The sequence below is a fragment of the Poecilia reticulata genome, linkage group LG20 (assembly GCF_000633615.1).
Source record: "Poecilia reticulata strain Guanapo linkage group LG20, Guppy_female_1.0+MT, whole genome shotgun sequence".
Lineage (NCBI taxonomy): Eukaryota > Metazoa > Chordata > Actinopteri > Cyprinodontiformes > Poeciliidae > Poecilia > Poecilia reticulata.
This window is the reverse complement of record NC_024350.1, coordinates 19,373,314-19,396,018: the sequence shown is the minus strand read 5'-3', so window position 1 is coordinate 19,396,018 and position 22,705 is coordinate 19,373,314. Positions and strand designations below refer to the sequence as shown.

Here is a 22,705-nt window from a genome sequence, read left to right as displayed (position 1 = left end):
AATAGGCCGTTTATTGAAGGCGCGCCTTATAGTGCGGTAAAAACGGGACTCAGTTACATTACTTGAGTATTTTCCCGCGCTCTATTTTTTACTTGAGTAACTTTATTTTATTTATTTTGAAGTACACAAAACTTCACCAGATACACAACTCCACTTTTTGTTCAAGTTTTTATATTGGAATAAATTGATTTAGAAAAATGTTTTTGTCTGATTTTACTGGTTTATATTCATTATTTTCTTTTTGAGCTTTAAAATGCCAACGATGTCCACATAACTTTACGTTTTGTTCCGTTTGATGATGTAACTTTCAAACATTAAATTACAGTTACTCAGCTTATTTGCTAAATACTTTTTCACTCTTGAGTAAATTTGTGGGTACTCTGCTGTCCGGTGAGCACTTCAGGGATTTCCTGCTGCTCAACACGGTTTGTGTCACCGCCATCTGTTCCGAGCGGATGACGCACAGCGCTGCGTCACGCCTCCCTCCCCGCCTCACACCACATTTATGAAAATGAAAATTTCTCACACGGGAGCTGCAATTTACGAGGCGTCACTGAAGGCAACAAATGAGAACAAGCGAGGGAGAGAAAGAGGGTTTGCTCATCAGCGCTTTTTCCGTTTTCTGACGGCTCGTTGTTCCTCCTCCTTCTGCCGTGTCACTGGACTAAAAAAAAGAGGAAGGAATATGGTTTGGTGCGGCGCTCCTCCCGTTTAGTAGCGGATCTCTGCAAACGGACAGGAGGCTGTCGGTCCGGGTAAAAGCCGCCTCCAACACCTGAGACTATCGCCCACAGTCCTGCAGGAGAGCAGCCAGCACACCGCGACACATAAATGGGTGAGCCGCGGCGCATTTTTACATTTTATAATAATTATTATTATTTTAGTTTTTTCTGGTTCTTTCGAGCCTCCTGCCTCCTTTGCGCATCTGGATGGGACAGGACTCAACGCCCGCTCCAGATGCGCGCAAGGTTCCGTCTTTTCCATGCATGCACATTTATTTATTTATTTGATTATTTCTTATTCACTACTGATGCTTTTTTTTTCATGCATGAGAATTAAGCCACGCGTGGGAGAGTATGCGTCTCTTTTTTTAGAGGAGAGGAAAGCCCTCTGATGAGTTGCAGATGTTGACACGTTTACATCCACTCTGTCCGTGAGCCTATTGTGTGTCACAGTGTTTCACGGTCCAGCTCAATGCCTGTGTGCACGTAAAAGGCCTTTGCCGTTTTCATCCACGCCAGCGTTTTTTCCCACGGCCAGCGCGCTGATGTTTAACGGAGCATGGCTGTAACTGGCTGCAGATAAGGTGGTCGAGAAATCAATGACTCGATGCTTTGCAAAATAGGCTCATTGTCTGGTCTGACTTCCTTTTGTTTGCATATTTTGAAAATCCAAATGATCTCCAAGAAGCACTAATAAACCATTTTAAGTGCATTGTTCCTGTTGATGCATTGAACAATGCACCTCAGGCTCAAACTTGTTTTTGAGTTTTACTTATGTGCCAAGTATAACGGTGATGGCTGCCAACGAGCCATCAACCAAAAAAACCCCAAAGTGCCCATTTCATGGTTAATTAGGAATTAATTAATAGGTACTAAGCTGCTGAAATGGTAAAAACCATGACTTTATTTACTTAATAATGAACAGTAAACAGGCTAGTGGATTAAAAAATGTTCGTGAAACTCCCATTACAGACGTTTATTAGCTTTGTAGACCATAACTCAACAGAATTTTGACGTTGTAAAAACTAACACTGTTGTAGAGTAATGCCTTTTTCATATGCAGATGTGCTACAAATATGTTTTCACAGTAGAAATATTGGTATAGCAGTAATTATGTAGCTACAAACTGACCTGAAATTGTTGCTATTTATGTACCGTTAGCATTAGCATAGTAGCATAGCTGGCAGGTACTAGAAGTTAGAAAAGTAGTGCATCCATGAACCACTGCCTTAAAAAAGATATTAGCATGTTTGTTTTACATTTATTGATTAGAAGAGTATAAAAAACAGCATGGCTATAACCAAACCTTACATACTCGTTAGGGTCAGCATAGCAGCACAGCTAGCAGCTACCAGGAACTAGAAAAGTGTTGTGTAGTTTAGTATATTTATGCACCTCTCCAGTGAAAGTAAGACCTGACATCTCGGAATGTTTATTATCAATTATTAAAATCAAAATAACAATATGGCTGCAACCAAACCTCAAATACAAGCTGGAGTTAGCATAGCTTTAAAGCTAAAAGCTACTAGAAGTTAGAAAAGTTAGAAAATTAGTACATCCATGAATCACTGCCTTAAGAAAAGATATTGATATGTTTGTTTTATATTTATTGATTAGAAGAATATAAAAATAACAACATGACTGCACCAAACGTCACATTATAGCGTTAGCCTAGCTGCACAACTAAAAGCTACCAGAAGTTAGAAATATGTTTTATAGTTTAGTAAGTCCTGGAGCCACTCCCATGAAAATAAGACTTGAAATGTGGGAATGTTTCTCATCAAATTAATGATTAGAAGAGCATAAAATAATCACAAGGCTATGACTGGACCTCACATGCTAGCTAGTGTTAGCATAGTAAACACATCAGAAGCATCTCGTCAAAAGTAAAACACTGACTTGTGAAATGTTTATCATTCTATAACTGATGATGCAATTACAGGGATACTACGGTTAGCATAGTGGAGCTAACTGACCATGAAGAGAGGTATATGTTTTAAGATCTAATGATAATTTCCTCAAAAGTAAGACATTGCTTATGCTTATTTTCTGTTCATTAGGCATATAAAATATAGATGACTCAGCTGAAATGCAACATTTGATTATGTTTTTGTTCACAAGCTAATGTTAGCAATACTGCACAGTTAGCTGCTATGTGCCTATTTCACTTTACTGTCTCATCACCTCAAACGTAAAACATTAACCCATATGGATGTTTATCATCCATTTATTGATCAGAAGAGCATAACAATGTAAATAGCATACCTGGAACTAAACCTTCACTTGTTCTTCTTTATGGACACCACTGCTGTAAAGCTAGCTACTAGAGGAAGCTAGAAACATGGCCGTTTACTCACCCACCCCATTAGCTAGAATCTAATGAATCTAATCTAAAAAAGACACTGAGTTATCGCACTGATCTTATTGATTAGGAATAAGTCATACCTGAAACTGAATCTCTCCTTTTTGTTCTCATTTATGTACATGCTAACTTTAGCACTGACGCACAGTTAGCTGCTGACGGAAGAATAGCAGTTTAAAACTTTCACGAGTCATTACCTTGACAGTAATACTTTGGTTTGTAAAATGTTTTTACCTGTGGATTGATTAGAGGAGTTTAGGCTACAAATTAAAACAGATCTGACCCTGAGTCTCTATTTCCTGTTTTTGTTACAGCCAAATATTGTGCTATAGTACAACTAGCTAATGCAAGAAGTTAAGAGAGTAGCAGCTCATGGGAAGTCACTATGCTGCAGCTGGCCTGTTTATTGTTTCTTTTTAATCAATGGGGATCAATTTGACATTGGATTAAGTAGCTTTTATATTGATTTTATCAAGAATATTACACATTATTGAGGATTAATGGCATCATAGTAAATGCTTCCGTCAGTAGATGATATGCTGTCGCTGCTGGTTTTCTGCCAAGGCGTTGAAGATTTAAAATGATTGAGATTCCTATTAATACTCAGGCAGGCTGTGTTAATCGCTGTCATTCACTGTACAGCCCCATAAAATGCAAATAATTATTTTACTATAATGAAGGACTCCACTTTGTACTTGCGTCTTGTATATTTTAACAATCTCTCCCACCAGAAGTTGTTTAATTCAGATAATATTATGCACATTTAATCTGAAATTAAACAGAAATGGGAAAACTCAATAATTGGAAATGATGAGAGTAATAATACCGTTGAATGTTGTGATGGTGATGAAAATAATAAAATTTCTTCTTATTTCCTGTCACTTTGATGAGCCACTTACTCTCCTTGATGTTTAGCTTCTTGGATACAAAGATCTAAATCAGATTTGGGCATAAAAGTCATTGAAGGTGCATTGAAGCGGCAAATTATATAACTGGAAAGCAAAGTTTGAATATGTGAACCTAAAATATTATCTGCAACCAATGAAAGTTTGATTTCTGAACTCTTCCTGAGTTCAAACATTAGTGTTGTTGTTTCTAAATTAATATGAACTTGTTTTATTTGTATTATTTGCATCTTTTTTTGTTATTTTGACAATTTCTCATTTTCTGCATATAAATACAAATTTTTTGCTTGTAATTTCAGAGACATGTTGTCAGTAGTTCATAGAATAAAAGAACAAAGTTCATTTTAGTAAAACATGTAAATATAAAAATTAAAATCAAAGAAACTGATCATTTTAAGGGGCCTTTCCAGAGCTGTAGTAATCATCAACGAAGTTGCACAAAACCTCTTATTATTTTTGGGATTCATTGGTGGAAATTGGTTTGGTAATAAAATATTTTGTCCGGTTTAATGCGAGACGTTCGTTGTGTCTTTTTTGAACAGATCCAAAGTGTGAAAGTGATAACAGTCAGTACAGTAGGATTGATGTTTTTGAATTTTATTGTTGGATGTTGTAAATGTGAGAAGTCTTCACTCTGTTGTGACACATCCGCTGCCTTTTTGACTTCCCCGTTCAGATCTTTCGCTCTTAACGGCGCACTGAAAACACGACTCAACCCAACAGAAAACCAGTAAAAATCCAGCTTAATTACCTAAAGAGTCCTTAAATCTCTAACCTAGATTAAAATAAAACATCCTCCTCCAAAACTGACGGTTAAAATTAAAATCAAGTAGATCCAGGCATCATGAAGAACTTGTTTGATTGAGTCCCAGAAGTTTGAAACATTTATAAAACACCTTTAAAAATGTAGAACTAATGAATCAAACAGTTCCTACTTTCTGGGGAAGCAATGATGTTGATTTTATGTTTATGCAAACTGGACTCAGTTTGAGTGGCAGAGCTGGTTCAGATCCATTTGGGTTTGTAGTCACTTAATTTCAGAAAGTAAATATTTTGTTCTCCAGAAGTGTCCTTTCATAGTCAGTTATTGAATTAAACTCAAAATCAAATTTGTCAGTTCCATGTTGTCACATTTTGAAATTTCCGGTTGCATCAAACGCAGGTTTTCACATTTATCTATATTCTCTGTGTTTTTAGCAGAAAATCAACAGAAGAACTAAAGGAATAAGTAATTAAGTTGCTCCATTTTGCACATTATTTGAGGATCTGCTCCGTTTTTGGACTGGATTCACTTTCAAATTGCTCTAGTTGCAAATGCAAATCCAAATCAAGTCCTGCAAAAGCATGATCTATCTTTGCATCAACTCTTAAGTAAAGGCGCAACCTCATTTTTATCTCGTTTTGCTATCTTTGTTGCTTCAACGAATGTGAAAATGAAACACTAAAATGGCGTGTGCGCTCCCTCTCCATGAGCAAAAAGGAAGAATTATGACTTTCTAGGACATCCTTTGGTTGTTGGTTTCTGAAAAAATAATCAGCGTACATTTTTAGCAATCTCCACTTTACAAACTTTAATTACTGAGAATTTCACGCGTTTGGTTCTGACTGCATGTAAGCAGAAATACATGAATATGGGTGTGTTTTCTAAAAAAAAAATGCATTCATAACGTCTCATCTGGATGCATTAAAACCTGCTTTGGTGTTGAGAAAAGTGTTGATGGTGCCATTTATTTTTTAACTTAACATGAGGGCCAACACTGGTTTGGAAAATATGACGCATCGAAGCATTGGTAAACCAAAATGTGACTGCTTGTTTGCCTTCGTGTTTTTATTAAAGAGGACCAAGGCGTGTTTGAGGCAGTCATTGAGTAAAATACAGAAAGAAAACTATTATTTTTCTTGCTTTTAATAGATTTTAAGAGGCTGTAAGTTGGATTGTATTGATGCATTTGGAGCGTTTATAGGTTTATTGTGGCATCTTTCACAAGCAAAGGTGCAAGAAAAGACAAAATACTCTCGGTTTGGTTTGTGGTTTGTCTGACCTTCATGGTTTTTTTTGGGCAAACTTTTCTCATTTATACCCTGAATTGAGTCTCTTTGTTGGGTTTTACTCTTATATCTGGTTGAATTATGTTTTCCTTTCCTCATGTGAAGCTGAAAATCCTCCCTGCCAGCATTGCTCTCACCGCCTACTCTTCAAAGTTATTCTTTCTTTGAGCGGCTGACACCAAGACTTCCCACTAATAGCGGTACGATATTGCAGACAGACAATGCGAGCTGTAACGGACTCGGCCGCAGGATTCACTGAACAGCAGAATGGTGAACGGAGAATGGTTGGAATCCTCCCTTTTTGCCAAAGCATTGTGATCCAGTCCACAGTTGGAGCTGGAGTGGGTGGCTTTGGCTCCCAGTGGGCTCCGGTCCAGAGTGACTGTTTTACAGACACAAACACACAGCTGCTCTTGACATCACCAACGACAGAGGCGCTGAAACTCACCAAGAACTAAACACAGGTTCGCTGTAAACCACTGAAATGTCATCATGGCTCGGCATAGATCTCTCTGTGAGTCGTTTCCCCATTATCTAAACTAGCTGCAGCTGTTCAGAAGACGCTGCAGGCTTCATTGCAGATTCCTCTCTAAATCTCTTTCTTGACCACTTGAGTGGGAGTTGTGTTTTGTCTGCAGACTCGCAGATTTTCAGTCTCCAGTCTTTTCAAGGCCTCAGGTTTCTTTAACTCTTGCGGAAGTAAATGCTACCACCTAAATGAGTTTGAACGGTTTACGTCTTATCAGCAAGATCTAATTTACATCATAATTTGATATTGAAATAGATTTAACTTTGGTCTAACAATGAAGCAACAAAACAATCTTAGTCTGACAGTGTTTGTGTCATAAATACATTTAGACTCACTGACAAAGGACTTTTCCTCCTTTATAAGTCTGAAAGTAACAAAAAAAATCAATCAATCAGTCTCTTCTGTACTTTAATTGAAGTACAGTTTGTTTCGGGAGGTGTGAAAAGGCATACTCTGTTCCTCCTAAAAAACAAAGTTTTGGTTCGGTTGAAGGGAACTCTGGTGCTGTTCGAATGCATATGTGAACGCTAAGCGTACCAGAAGCCGTTCCAAATGCAGGAAGCGGACTACAACTCAGGGAATTCTGGGTAAATACAAACAAAACAAACTTCTTTTCTGACGTCACTCCATTTTTGTTTGCATTTCATGAAAGAGGAAGTTACGCTGATGTCGACTTTGTGCTGTTTTCTACTACTTTTCTTGGTGCAGCGCCTCCATTGGTGAGGAGGGGAACAGGTTTTTAAACCATTTGGTTTGTTTGAGGCAGCACATTGTGAAAATAAACCGCAGAAGCTGAAAATGTAACAAATGTTGAACTGAGTTTACCGGAATATCAGGTGCTAAAACAACCTAAGTAGTGAAAAACATCCGTTTTTCATGTTTGTCAAGAGAGGCGTGGGAAATAGTTCACATTTTTTGCTTTGACCCACTTTTCTTTAAACGTTGCTGTAGTTCATTGGAGTTTGGAAAAGCTTTGATTCAGACCCAAAAGTTGCATGAAACCATCTCTTGAGAACTTGAGTTGGATCGTAACACATTTATTCTTTTGTTTTTCTGTCATTTCATTGCATATTTGCAGCTGGGTTTGTGATTTTTATCCTGCTGATGAAGGCCCATATTCTGTGGTGGCAACACAAGCCCCAGTCATCACCCTTCCACCTCCGTGCTTGATGGTACTTGACAGACTTTATGCTAATATTGTCTCTGCTTCATAACCAAACTTCTCTACTTTGGTCTCAACTTGTTGTTAAACAACTTGTTGTTGATTATTCATAGAAATGAGGACATTTCCTTCCGTCCAAGCTTTGTGAAATTGTGGTTGAAGCGTAACAGGTGTAAGTGCACTCGCAATTAGATGTTTGTTACTTTCGCTGTGTATTACATGTCTAACCAGTTCCTGCACTGGAATTGCAAAATGGTGTTTTTATTTTTTTACACCTGAAGAATATCAACAAAGATTTGAGCACATTTGTCATGGAAACGCATTTTGTGATGCTGGTGTGAATTTGTGCCAAAAAATGCTACTTTTATTGTGCATCACCAGCAGCGTTTACATTTAGCATATAATTACACAATCTGAGATTTCGAAGATAAATTTGCTTAATATAAACACACCAATTTTGAAAACACTCAGAAAACGTTTTTGGTGCTTTGATGAAGTTTGGGCCGTACTGAAATTGGTTTAATTCGCAAAATATCAAATGGAAAAAAAATTTCCGCATCACACGAGTCGTGTGATAAACAACAGGAAGTTTCCACTGGTGGAAACCACAAAGAAGAAAACAGGAAGTAGTTGGTTTTTAATTATTTATCGCGCGAACACTTTTATTCATGTGTGATTTTAATAGAGTTGTACTGCAACTAGTTACAATTACACAATTACTTGATACATTTTTTTGAAAAATATTACTTTTAGGAGTAATTTTACTACGCTGTACTTTTTACTTTTACTTGAGTAATTTTTTAATGAAGTATTTCTACTCTTGAGTAAAATTTCAACCCACTGAATGAAAAACAATCATGTTTTTACCCAAAATTCACCACACAGACACACACCTGCGGTTTTTGTTAAAGTTTCACAAGTTTTAAATTGAAAGAAACAAATTTGGAAACATTTTCTTTTGCCTTATTTTGTAATTTTTTTGTTAATTATATGAATTATTGTAATTTTCATCCTTAAAATACAAACATTCCCATTTAACTTTATATTTTGGCCCATCTGATGATGTAATTAAATGAATGATAATTTGATCAGTTTCTCAGTACTTGAGTGGACTTCTTACCAAATACTTTTTACTTTTACTTGAATAAAAATATGTTGAAGTACTCTTACTTGAGTACAAGTTTTGGGTACTTTGCCCATCTCTTGATCTTAATTGAATTTCTTATTAAGTGGAAACACCACAGTTGCAAAATTGTGGGTTTTTTCACCATTAGTGTAATATCACCAGCATTCTGCAGACATTTGTAATGGAAACGCAGCTTCTGCTGGTTGTTTCTCCGTTGAACTCATCCACCTCTGCATGGCTTCATTAACTTTGTGTTTCTGTCGCTTTTTGCCCTCGGTGACGAGCTGAACCCCCCTCAGTCGCCGTTGTCTCCTCTCTGGTGTATTTGATGCTAACAGACGTGTTGGTTCAGGTCCCTCCTGCTGTGCTGCTTTAACTGTACCGTAATACAGTCTGCAAGAGAACTGTCACAAGCTATAAATTCACACTTCTCCTTGTACTTCCACTCACAGGCTTGTTGCCACTTCCTCTCTCTCTCACACACAAACTACCAGCAGCGACAGAAAATGGTTTCTGAGCCACTCCACTATCGCATCTGCGACTAATCCCTGTAGTTATCTGCAGCCAGAATCAGATCCTTCCCATCTGACCAGCACGGCTGACTCCTTTGTGTGTCTGATACTGGTATCTAGTGAAAGCCTTCCTCCTCCTCCTCGTCTTCCTCCCCCTGCCTGTGATGTTCCCTCTCAGGAATGCCCTGACCTCCAAGCTGCTTTCACAACGTGTGGTTACTTATGCTTTCTGTCGTCATTCTGTGGCTTTGACACAGTGTGAAGACATTTAGGTGGAGGAAGCTACTGTGCTAGCTGCCCCTTTGTCGTTACCATGGTTACCCAACTCCAGAATGCCCCTCCCATCATGGCTGATGTTTAAACAAGGATCAACCCTCGTTGTAAAGAAACATTTCCTCCATGTTTCTGATTGTAAACGCAGCTGCAGAGAGAGGTTATTATGCAAAAGATTCCACGTTTTGTCACATTACAACCAAAAACATGAATTTATTTTATTGTAATTTAATGTGAAAGACAAAATTTATCTTAGTTTGTAATGAAGCGCAGCTAGTGACGTGTTCACAAAGGTTGGCTTGTCTTTGTCACAGCTAAATCATGTAACTGTATTTTCACTGGGGATGCATGATATTATCGACGTGGTATCGGTATTGGCTGATATTATCGGTAAAATTTTATATCGGACGTCGGCCATTTTGTTAAAATAACTCACCAGTGCGAGTGGTGAACTGATGCATTGATGCACGACTGATGTGCTTTTCACTTGTTGTGAAAAAGTTGAGTTTAGTTTGGTGAATATTTACAAATTTTCCCCGTTTGAGTGTTGTTGTCTCAGAGAGAGCAGATGTCATGAATAAATTTGACATTAAACACAATTAGTTAAAAGAGTTGCATAATTTTCAGCCTAAATTTTAGCATTTTCATTTGGTAACAGACTAAATTGACAAAGATAATGCAGTATTTTAAATCCACAGTAGAGAAAGCCATGTAGCTTCAGTAAGTAGGTAAAGGAAAAAAATATTGGGTTTGACATTTTACAGCTGTACATGCCTTATTTTCACATTTATTGGTATTTATTGATGTTTTTATTGAACAAACAGTGGAGAAAATAGTAAAACTCAGTCTTGACAATAAGGACAGTTTTGGGGTATTTTAAACATAATTTAAACATCAATTCATGGTGACAAATTCTTATCAAGATAAGAAATGTATCACGATTCGATAATATAACCCACCTAATGCTTGAACTCGAAGCCTAGCGTAATCGTTGTCTTGTGACTCTCACAAAAATTGAAAAGCTCCATGAAGCGGCATAATTCGAAACATCAGTTGTTAAATCCCAGGAGATTCTTAGATGAATGCTGTTCATGTCGAGTTTGATATATTTCTTGAAAACAAAAGCTGCATTGAAAAGAGCGACTTCACTTATTGCAGTAAACATCTGGGGTGAAAATGAAAGGTGACTTTTGTACGCCTGTTTTTGTGGTTAGAGGTGTCAGGCGCAGATGCGTGACTTTACAGGCGGATATTTGTTTTTAAAAGCTACTAAATACTTATATTTAGAAAATCTTGAGTTTCTGAAGGTAACAGAAACATATCAAATCAGATTTAATTTAATATATTACTGTTTTTTTGTCGTAAATGTTAAGATTACGTAAAAACAATGAAACCAACATGCAGATATTTGACACAAGAGGCTCAAACAAAGGAAAAGATAATCAGTTTGTCTTTAAATATAATGTTGAAATACAGACATTAACATCCTAAGTAAAATAAAAAATAAAAAAAGTTTAATAGAGTTTATATACAGCAAACTTCAAGCATTTTCAAGATAAGTTTTCATTTATTTCCAGCACCACTTTAGAGGTAAAAACAATATATGACAATATTTATTACTTATGTTAATAAGCAGTGATGAGGTAAATTAAAATAAAACAAAAAACTCGTATAAAATCATTTTGGTAACCATAACTGACGTAACATAAGAGTTTGGTTTGATTTAAATCTAAAAAAAATGTTCATGCCTTTTTATTAGGTGTATAAAAATCTCTGGTTTCAACTGAAAATACCACTTTGAAATTGCGGCTTTTAATTAAATGTTAGATTGCACTTTATTACAAAACTGCAGTTTGAATTTAAAGCTCTTTTCAAACCTCATTCAGATTCAACCATTTTCAAGGATTTTATTCAGAATTTTGTAGGATAGCTCTAAAAGTAGTCTATTCCTCGCTTGGCCTTGTTTTATTTAGGTTAATTCGGCCTATTTGTATTTTTCTGATTTAGGATTGTAGCAACAGCTGTTTAGCACATGAAAAGCTTGGTGGTCTTCTGGTTTTCCCTTCCTGTTGAACTTAAGAGAGTTGAAAAAACATTTCTAGGACGACTATTCACATGAAAGTCGTTCATCTGTTGCTCTGGGATTAATCCCTCTGTCTGAAAATAACAGTTTCCCCACTCCTCAGCAGATTTTCCCCCCTTTGCCATGAGAATCTCATTGTTGGAACAATGCACCTTTGGAGCTGCAATGTCCAGCTAGATTAATACCTTTTTCTTTTTTTTATTAAACTTTTTTCTTGGTTTATCTTATTTTTGCCTCTTGCTAATGGGAAATTGTCAAATAAATCTTACACAAAGGTTCATAAAATGATCCTGCAGTTGGGTATATTTTTTCTTGGCGGAGAAGTCTGTAACATTTTCAAAATGAAATTAGCTATGTCTAGCTACATCAGGGATCCTAAAATCCAGATCTGAAGGGTTCTGCTTCAACACAGCTGAGTCAAATATTCACCAACAGGACTCTGGAGAACTTGACTGCAAACTGAGGAGGTAATTCAGACACGAGATTCACCCTGAGCTAGACGCTAGTAGCAATTAGCACCCATTATAACAGAGAAGAAGCTAGCATCGGTTTGTAGCTACATAGCTAATTTATATGTTGTTGTTTTTTTTATATAAAACTAAAGCAATACTTGACAAAGAATCTATATATGACTTCTTATCTCACAAATATTAAGAATCAAACTTTATTTACGTGCTGCTAAATAATGGTGGGTTTTAACCTTATGCTAGCAGCAGCTAGCATCGATTTGCAGCTACTTGTGGCTAATTTACATGTTTCATTTTTATGCAACTTTAGCAAAACGTGTAATAATTTATCCATCCATCCATTTTCTTGCACCCTTTTTCCCTCAGTGGGGTCGGGAGGGTTGCTGGTGCCCATCTCCAGCCAACGTTTCGGGCGAGAGGCGGGGTACACCCTGGACAGGTCGCCAGTCTGTCGCAGGGCAACACAGAGACACACAGGACACACGATATTTCAGTAATAACTTTTTTTGGTGGAAGTTTAAAATGGTCAATTTGCAGCTACATTTGGCTAATTTGTGTTTTTTATTTTCTTAATGCATCAAAACTTAACAAGAAATTAATTTCAATTTTAAATATTTTATTTTACTTTAAGATAAGCTTCAGCAAGCTTCAGCTAGCAGCTCTTGGCTAAAGGTGGTTTAATCTTATTTAAATCCAAATAAAATAGTTTGTGGTTGAAGTAAAATAGTTTTTAGATGAAATGTGACAAAATCTTTAAAAGCTCAAGGATGTTAATACTTTTCCAAGGCAGTGTAAATTCAAATGAAGATTTGAATGGTATAACTCAATTATATTTCACTCATATTTTAAGCAATGGTTTGGTTGCTGTTCACAAACAAACTTGCTATTGTTATCTGGATGTAACAAGTGAAAAAATAGCTGCTCTGTGCATCTACTTTTTATTTAAGTTAATAACCTTTATAAACATTTTAGTATCATATTAGTTACTTATCTTCACAGTTTTATCACCACGTCTTCTTATGTGCAGCTTGAAAGTTAACATTTACCAAGGGAAGATCAAAAGATCGAGCTTCGTATCTCTGTCTTCAACTGCTAATGTAACACGGATGATATCAAAAATGTTCACCACTTAATGAACTTTGTTATGCATTTGTGGCAAACACAGGTGCACTCAGCGAGTGGTTTGTGTTGAGAGAAACAATGCGTTGAAAGATAAAGAGAAGAAGAAATCAAACATGTCATATATGGATAAATGATGCTGGTTTTGAAATGTGGAGAACTTTATTTACATTAATCATCTCTGCTTTTTTGGGTTGCTAAAACTAACTAAATATAATTTTATTCACGTGATTTGAGCGTGTTCCTCTTTCATTTCCAGTTGAAATAATAAATAAAGCATCTGTAATGACATGCTAAACTCCTGCGGTTCTGTGAAAATGTGGAACGAGGTGGTTTTATCTGCGCCGTTTGACCCTTTTCCACCTGCAACTTTCTGTGTGCGCAGTGGAGGCCGTGGTGGAGTTCGACTATGAGGCTCAGCAGGACGATGAGTTGACCCTGACGGTGGGCGACATCATCAAGAACATACGGCAGGACGATGGCGGCTGGTGGGAGGGCGAGCTGGCCGGACGCAGGGGGTTCTTCCCCGATAACTTTGTCAGGGTGAGTAATCACAAAGGAAACCCGCATTTCCTCAACTACAGTGTGTCTCTTTTCTTTTCTCACCCTTCTTCTTCAGTGTGCTAATGCTATCTCTCGTCACCACCAGCTGCAGATTAAATGTATAGTTTGGTATTTGTTTGTGTGTCTGTTGCTATCTCAGTGTGGTGGAATGCCCTTTTCACAACTCTTACGTCTTAATGTATAAATTGAGATGCCTTTTAAATATTAGCGTAGAAATTTTGTAAAGGGATTCTCTTGTTGAAAATTCTCATTTTGCATGTTTTTGTACTTCCATTTGGGTCTCATCTGTTTCTAAAAACAGTCCAACCGCTTACAAAAACCACCCAGTTGCTTTTTAGCAGTAAGTTGATGTTTTTTGGTGTATGGAAAATGAGCCGTTTCAAAAACCTCTGGATTGTGAAGTCGCGTTCCATGGGTCCTATGGCGTTACCTAGCAACCCCAGCCTTGTTACCTAGTAACCCAAGCAGAATTCCAGCACTTTTGGCAAGCTACAATGGCTGCTGGAAAAACAAGTGTTGGCTTTGCTAATGCTTTTCAAAGATGTACGGCTGAATTATTGCACATATTGCAGCCACTTAAAACATGCTGGTGGCCAGCAGCAGCTTAATCTGGATTAGAAGTGACAACATGCCCTGAAACAGCTCATTCTGAAAGGAAATTAAAATATTCAGAACTGACCAGGATAAAATCTCCTTAACTAAGAATGATTTTATGCATAGGAAATTTAATGAACATGTTTTGCATAAACCTATCATAACCTGCTGAAGGAAGCAAATCCAAATGGGAATCTGTGGCAAGACTTTAATTTTCTTTATTCATACATGCTCTTTGTCTTAAATGACCAAACTTGAGGACTTTTGCGAAAAAGAATGGTTTTGTCACACATTCGATGTGCGAATCCTGATATTCTACGCTGTTATCTGGTAAAACCTTTCAGATTTTTCATTTCAATTCAGGTTTAATCGTATTTAAATTTGTGTAAGTTTATATAATTAATCAAATGCTTTTGGAACCCAGTGTTTGTTTTCTCTCTTCTCCTTTGGGTGACAAACAGTTTTCTAGCTAAATGATTCATGCAAATGAGCGGCGATAAATGGAAAACCCAGTAAAACCGGTTAGCCACCGTGTTTATATCCTGCTGGCAGAGAATACATAATTTCAGGACTCGTTCTTTGAATTTTATTATGGAAGCAGCTGCATTTATTACACACTCTAAATTTAGTTAAAATCGAACAGATATTTTTACCCTTACCAAATTTCTCTGACGTCTTCAAATTCTCAGTTTGGAGAATTAGGAAGTGGGAAAAGCCACAAACCAAGCCATTGCTTCCCCTGAGTAGCTGGCTTTTCGTAACCGTTCTTTGTTCTTCTGGAGTTTTTTTCCACACAGTTTATTTTTGAACCAGTTATAGCCTTCGTCACCATTTTCTCAACCTAAATGTCGTCTGTTTTACGGCTCCTTATTGCTTCATGACGTCCTGTTTCTGGTCACCAGTAACCAACAAGTCTGGATGTCAAGCGTGTGAATGACTGAAAATCTCAGAGGAAAACAAATATTTCAAGACGTGATGAATTAGAATGAGTCAGAGTCATCAGCTAAAGGCTTTTACGTAAAGTCACTACGAACAAAATGAGATTTAGAAATGCGGTTTGTGAAATACTAAAGGAACAGGGTGTGAGAATGACCAACTATGGTGCAACTAGTGTTAATTTTTAGTAACAATTCTGGTCACCAAGTAGTTTTTAGCTTGATTTTTAATCAGATAACATTACTTTTAGCATAACAGAGAGCACTCTGACTGATCCTAGTAATACACTGCAAAAACACAAAATCTTACCACGTATTTTTGGTTTAGTTTCTAGTACAAATATCTTAGTAAGCTTGAAATGAGACTACCTAACTTACAAGTAATGTTTTAGCAAGTTATAGAGGCTTGTTTTGAGTTAATAATTCCTCAATATTGATGAAAAGGTACTAGTCCTATTGGCAGATTATTTAACTGATAACAGGACATTTTCCAGTTAATTTATCTGCCAATAGGACTAAAGCATTTTCATCAATATTGAGGAATTATTAACTTAAGACAAGCCTATGTATCTTGCTAAAAAGTTACTTGTAAGTTAGTTTCTCATTTAAAGTGTAATAAGAAAGAAAGAAAGTAGAGCAAAAATAAGATCTGGTCTTTTTTGCAGTGTTAGGTTCATCCAGTAAACATTGCATTGAAGTACTTTTAGTTATTTAGTTTACCAACTTTCACTGACCTTTTCACTTCCCTCTCTGCAGTTTGGTGATGATTCCTCTGTTCATAAGTTGGTGTCTAAAATTCAAGCTGCTGCTGTGCTGGAGGAAGGATAAAGCATGGACTTAGGGAATATCCGTCCATTATGATTGTTATTTGTCTTAATGTCAGGCCTCCTCTGGGATCCTCAAACGTTGATTTCCACTTTCACTTTGCAGATATTGTTGTAGTTTAAGCACCTAAACTACTTACTTTAAGTTTATATGTCATTATTTTCACAACTTTTCCTTTTTTCTTAACTTAAACAAGAACATTTTCCAAACATGTAGTTGTAGCTGTAATGGTTCACCATTTCAACCAAAAACAGAAAAGCAGATTTAAACATTCGTATAACCTTCATGGCCTCATATTGGGAACTTTTTAAAGGTAAATTTGATGCAGCAGAAACTGAATTACTTTCTTTTTAATCCACTCTTATGTCGCCCACATGACGCTCAAAACCTCAGTCTCAGATCCATGTGAGTTCAGATTACTGCAGCTTTCAGCTGTCAGGCTTAAGCAGAGAAAAAGGAGCTGCTGAGGTTTTTTTCTCCTGATTTTTCTTCCTAACATGTTTAGAGATGCAGAATCTCTATGGTGAGTGAAGAAACTGTTTATATGTTAATGTACACAGTTTCTTCAGCTTCCAAAGCAACACATGGCAGTTTAGTTTACATCCACAGATATTTGTAATTCTCCACTAGAGAGGTGTTTTATGGGAAACCTATTACGCAGAATTAACATTTTAATTCTGTTTCTGTACTTCTATTTAGTGCTTCTAAAAACAGCCCAAGTGCTAAAAACACAAACTGAGACATTTTTTGACAATAAGCCAATGTTTTTAGGTGTCTGGAAAATAAGCCTTTTCAAAAACCTCCAGTTAAAGTCACATTCTGCAGGCTCTGTACCGTTACCTAGCAACCCCAGCCAAGCCCAGCCCCGTTACCTAGCAACCCCAGCCAAGCCCAGCCCCGTTACCTAGCAACCCCAGCCAAGCCCAGCCCCGTTACCTAGCAACCCCAGCAGAGCTCCAGCTCTTTTTGTCGACTGGTTTTACCGCTGTATGCACTGTACATTTTGATTTATAGCTTATTGCGACTCACATTTTCCACCTTTTGGTGCTTTTACTTTGGTCTCAGCTGCTTCTAATAATAGCCAAAACGCTTAAAAATAAACACCCAGCTGTTTCTGGGCAATAAGTCTATATATTTTAGCTGTTTCAAAAACTTCCAGAATGTAACTTCACTCCTAGCAACCCCAGTCAAGCCTAGCCCCGTTACCTAGCAACCCAAGCTGAACTCCAGCATGTTTGGTCAGCTGGTTTTACTGCTGTATGCACTGTACAATGGCTGCTGAAGAAGACAGTTTTTTTGTCGCAAGAAACCACTTGCTGCATTCTTGTTGGTTGTACAGGAGGCTCCACTTCTGCTTTTCTTAGACATATGGATATATGATTGCGTATCTGTTTCTAACTATTTTCACGTTGAATTGGGGGCATGTTTGGATTTAAAGTGACAAGAGGCCCTAAAGCAGCTCATTGAATGGAACTCAGAATAAACAGAACTGATCAGACTAAAATCTCAGAATGATTATGTGCAGAAAATTTAATAAATATGCTTTAAATAACCCATAGACCCATCCGAACCGGTTCAAGGAAGCTTAATAGGTCACCTTTAAAATTTACCACTTGGAGAGAATTGGTTACTTTTTAAAAGAAATTTAGATTTTTTAAGTACAAAGGTTTGTTTGTTGGTTTGTAGTGATACAAACGGGGGGCATTTCCAGACGCCTCTGTACAGTTCCCCGCTTCGGTCAGGGTGTTTGCTGCATTTGTGCTGACTGTACGTCGCCAGACAATGGCTGACGAAGCCTGTACGAAGAATTTGAGTTTGTGTTTGTATGTGTGAGTGAGAGAAAGGAAGAGCGAGGCAGTGAGTAATGCTCCAGCACCAGCGCGGACTGTCATGAGACTCCAGTTAGCGCCAATCCGCGGCAGTAAGCTTCGCCGTGCGGCTGATGAATGTGTGTTTCTGCTGGATCTGCACATGAACACACAGGTCAGAGAAGAGGCACAAAGTAAGAGTATGCAAATCCACCACTGTCACACAAACAGCAGAGGCATAAAACTGAGCAGCGTTAACACTGATAGATAGCGGTGTTTGCTTCTAAATACGGAAGAGACAGAGATCATCTGACTGCGGACTCGGCTAATTCGTTTAGCACAGAAATTGTTTTAGATTTTCTGAGACCACAATCTTCTGAGGCTGCTTTGACACGCCAAATACTGATGTTTCTTTTCTTTTTTTTTATTAGAAACTACAAGCCTTATCTTTAAACCACAAAGAAGTGTATGCGCACTTCCGTCAAATATTTCTCGTTGCTAACATTATTTTTTACTGCTTAGTTGTTGGAGCAGCTCATGTGAACAAGCAGGTCTTTACAGAGGCGCTCCTAGTTGCAGAGAGTGTTGTCAGTTTTATAATGTCTTCCGACTTTAAGCTAATCCACCTGAATGTGCTGTTGGTGGTTTCAGCTAAAAAAAAACAACCCACAACCTTATCTGCTTTCCATTTGCAGCCTGAAATAGAAATCTTATTTTTTTCACATCATCACAGATCTTCCTGTCAATTGAATTTTTATCTCAATCTGGTTCTTTTTTTTTTTTTTGGGGGTTCTCAAACTAATTTTGAATAACTTTACAAAAAAGAGTGAGTGTGTGCAAACCTGTTGGTGTCTAATATTTCAGAACTTCTCTAAATTACAAAATTTTGAAACTTGCATGTCATGCAGCTCTAAAGGTTAAACAGAAGTAGCTCCAAAATGGCTCCACTCATATGTACATTGTTGAATGTTTTAAAATGTATTTATAAAGTTACATTGAAAAAATATGAGTGAGTCCTGATTGTTCAACAAGTATTTAAAAATAGATAATTACTGAAATTGCATTGATGGACAAGAATGTTAGTGTAACTTGAACTAAATGTGTTTATTTACAATAGTATGAAAAATATTTGTATTTTTCCTGTCAGGCAGATGATTAAAGCTGTACGAATTCAGGGTCTGCATCCTTCGAAGGACGGATTTGTAGGCCGATTACGTCATAGCGTGGCGACAAAGGCTCCTTCAAATGCGTCCTTAATGTCTGTGCTTCTTTTCCCCAGATTTGAAGGATGGGTCCGGTGTATCCTTCACGGCCCACGATATCCCATAATTCATTGCGGGTTATAACTGGGCGTAAATGGCGGTGAATAGCGACAAATGATTTAGCTATATAACGCTTTAAATGACACAACGTGATTTGGTACAACGTTTTTAGGCGACAATGTAAGTGTGTAAATCTCAAATATCTGCTCGGTTCATCAATACATCACCTAATTGCAATATTTCTCTGACGTTTTCGGACCTGTCTGCTACCGCTGCGTTAGCAGTTAGCTCCCCCCGCCAGCTGTCAGCTGGCCGGGCGCTCCAGGTTCGGTATACCCAGAGAAAACGCCTAACTCCTGGGACATTGTTTTTAAAAACTCCCGCTAGCTTTCCCCAATGAGTGGGAGTTAAACACTGATATTATTCAGACAGGTCTGGCTGAAAAATGTTTGGTTTAATAAAGTATTTCAAAGCAGAGCACATCGGTTTGATTAATTAAAATTAAGCCTTCAAACATAATAGGTTTATTTAACCGTAATGTCATATCTGCGATGTGGAGAGTATTATATTTGTAAATGAATAATTTGTATTCCTTGTAGAAAAGTGCAGTACACATTTGAACATTTTAGAATCAAACTAAGATTCCCTTTTTACTCTGGAACATCTTTAATATAAAAGGTGAAGAATAATATAGAAATCAGTAATACATGACTGAAAAACAAACTTCGGCTCCGTTGTTTTTTTTTTCTCCGCTCTCTGCTTTACGCCGTCACGGTTGCTTGGCAACATGAGTTACGCTGAGGTGGGGGCGGGACAGTTGGTGAAGGCTAGACCTGTCCGCATCCACAGATATTTTTCTTCCGGTTTTAGTTTATTCCCGGCCTTCGAAGGACCCGTCCTAAGTAGACCAGTCCTTCGAAGGATGCAGAACCTGAATTCGGACACAGCTTAAGTAGAGATTGTTACAGTGGTAAAACCAGCTGACCAAAAGTTATAGAGCTATGTTAGGGTTGCTAGGTAACGGGCTGGGGTTGCTAGGTAACAGAGCAGTACCCGCAAAATGTGACTGAACAATCGAGAGGTTGTTGAAACGGCTCGTTTTCCAGACACTAAAAAACATCAGGGTGTCTTTAGAACCAGTAGAAACTCAAATAGAAGTACAAAAATGTGCAAAACGCATATTTTACATTATTAAACTATGCATTGACAACACAAAACAAAAATCCAAAATAAAAAACTGTGAGGATTGATGAGTTGGGAGGTAAAATGAGGGAAATGATTCATAAGCACTTAGATGAATTAAACCAATAATAAAGCAATAAACAAAGAACAGAAGTGAAGAAGGAACTGTGAACTGTACCTCAACACACAGCAGTGAAGTGGTAAGGAACTCCCTCTGTGACAACAATAAACAACACAAAATAATTCAAATGCAGAACTAAGTGAGAACCAAACAAGGAAAGGGCAGCAGCTTATATAACAGAAAGGCATGGGGAATATATGTTCACACAGGACCAGTTTGATTTGGATGTTCTTTTTTTTTCAGCACTATTCAGTCCGCTTTAATCATACTCTAGTTTGTTTGTCTAGAAAGTCTGGTTCGTTTTGGGAGTTGAGAATGCGCAATTTAATTTAGATGCAGACCAAAAAAGCAAACTGATCTGCCTAAAACCCCAAGTTTTGGTTTGGTGGAACTGAACTCTGATGTGGTTTGAATTCAAATGTGAATGCCAACCGAACCAGATACAGCTCCAAAAGCAGGAAGTGGATGACAGCGCAAGGCATTCTGGGTAAATACAACCAATACAAACGTAAGATTCTAGCTCTAGGTGGAGAAATGTCTTTTTGGTCTTTTACCAGAGAAAAAAGAGAAATCCCACAACTGCTAAAATCTGGCGCCACTCCATTTTTGTTTACATTTCATGAAGAAGAAAGTTGCACTCAATTCTTCTTCAGAGGTTTTTGTGTTCAGTGCTTCTTGGTGCAGCGCCACCACAGGTGAGAAGGGGAACAGATTTTTCAAATTGTTTGGTTTGTTTGACAGCGCAGTGTGAAAGCTGAAAATGTAGCAATGCTTCAATTTTGGTCACCAATCGAACCGAGTCTACCAGACTATCAGGTGTTAAAACTCCATTATTGAATAAAATAATCATTTAGAAGCTGCTTTTTTGTCTGATGTTAAATTATCTTGTTGTCCTGAAGGAAATCCGTAACAAGGCAAGTATTTTCTAACTGTATGTTTCGAGGATCTTGTTTTTTTGTTGTTGTTGTTGAATGGTGACTAGTTTTATTGTTGTTGTTGTTGTATGGTGACTAGTATTTAAATCCTGGAAAGTTTAATGTTTCAGTGTCCTGTTTTGGATAACAGACACAAGGTCTGGTTGTAAGGGAAACGCAAAGCAATGCTGACCATTCAGAGGGCATGATTTCTATTAGGCTTTCAAAGATACAAACACACACACACACACACACACTGACCCTAACACAACAGTGTACATAATGCAGGTGTTTCCTGTTCAGATACGGTGAATCACATTCTCTTCCTCCCCTTTTTTCTGCTGGGTTTCCTTTAACCCACGGCTACCTCCACATCCCTGCAGCAGGAATGGCAGCTGTGCAGGAATCTGCCACAAAGGCTTCGAACAGAGGTGGAATCAGCTAAAAAAATGAATTATTCACACACGAACAAGCTCTTTGATTTTATTCTTTATTCATATTTATTCTCTTCTTAAGAAGAAAACGTCACATAAATACTGCCTCGCTCATATCCGCTCATAAAACAGAGGAAGCTGTAGACTAACAAATGGCTGCTGTGTGTTTGCGTGGGCTGCCCGGTGTTTCTCCATCTCAGGAGGGAGTTATTTTCAGCTGTCCGTCTGTGAGTGTAAGTTTCTGAATTAATCTGAGCCTGTTGTTGCAATGGCTGCTGGCAGAACCGTACATTGATTCTGTGCTGCATTAGCTTTCAAGCCGTAATGAGATTCAAGGCTGCCATTTTAATTTGACCTCTGTGGTCAAAGATTACTTCATGACATTTTGCAGTCTTGTCTCAGATCTTTGTACCAGAAAGAAGAAGAAGAAAAAAACTAATCTTCCCAGAGTGGATGCGGTCACGGTAAATGTTGAGGCAATGCGGTCTTCCTTCTGTTGGATGTTCGCTGAACTGAGTCATCAACTACTGAACCACATGTTCCTCAGTTTGAGGTCACTATGGATGAAAGCAAATCCTAAATACAGTCTAATTTACTTTCTTTCTTCCTTTTTATTTGGATCCCATTAGCTTTTGTTCCTTCCATCTTCCTGGGGTTCAACATTGACAACAAAACAACAAACAAGTTTAAAATTAAAGTAGCTACATAATAAACTGATGCAAAATAGAGGCTATGGATCAAAAATAAATGATACCAT

At 37.6% G+C, this 22,705-nt stretch overlaps 1 protein-coding gene across 5 annotated transcripts in view; it reads left to right on the top strand.

Annotated features, from left to right (window-relative positions):
• The window catches only part of sh3kbp1 (SH3-domain kinase binding protein 1), a 68,004-nt gene that overhangs the window by 14,376 nt on the left and 30,923 nt on the right, over nt 1-22,705 (top strand). For 4 of the 5 annotated variants that reach the window (XM_008396471.2, XM_008396472.2, XM_008396470.2 and 1 more), the window contains exon 2: nt 13,695-13,852. In XM_008396471.2, the coding sequence (XP_008394693.1) occupies nt 13,695-13,852 (158 nt within the window). Of the gene's footprint in view, nt 1-561; nt 836-13,694; nt 13,853-22,705 lie in introns of those variants that run through there. The other variant, XM_008396469.2, reaches the window with a different exon arrangement.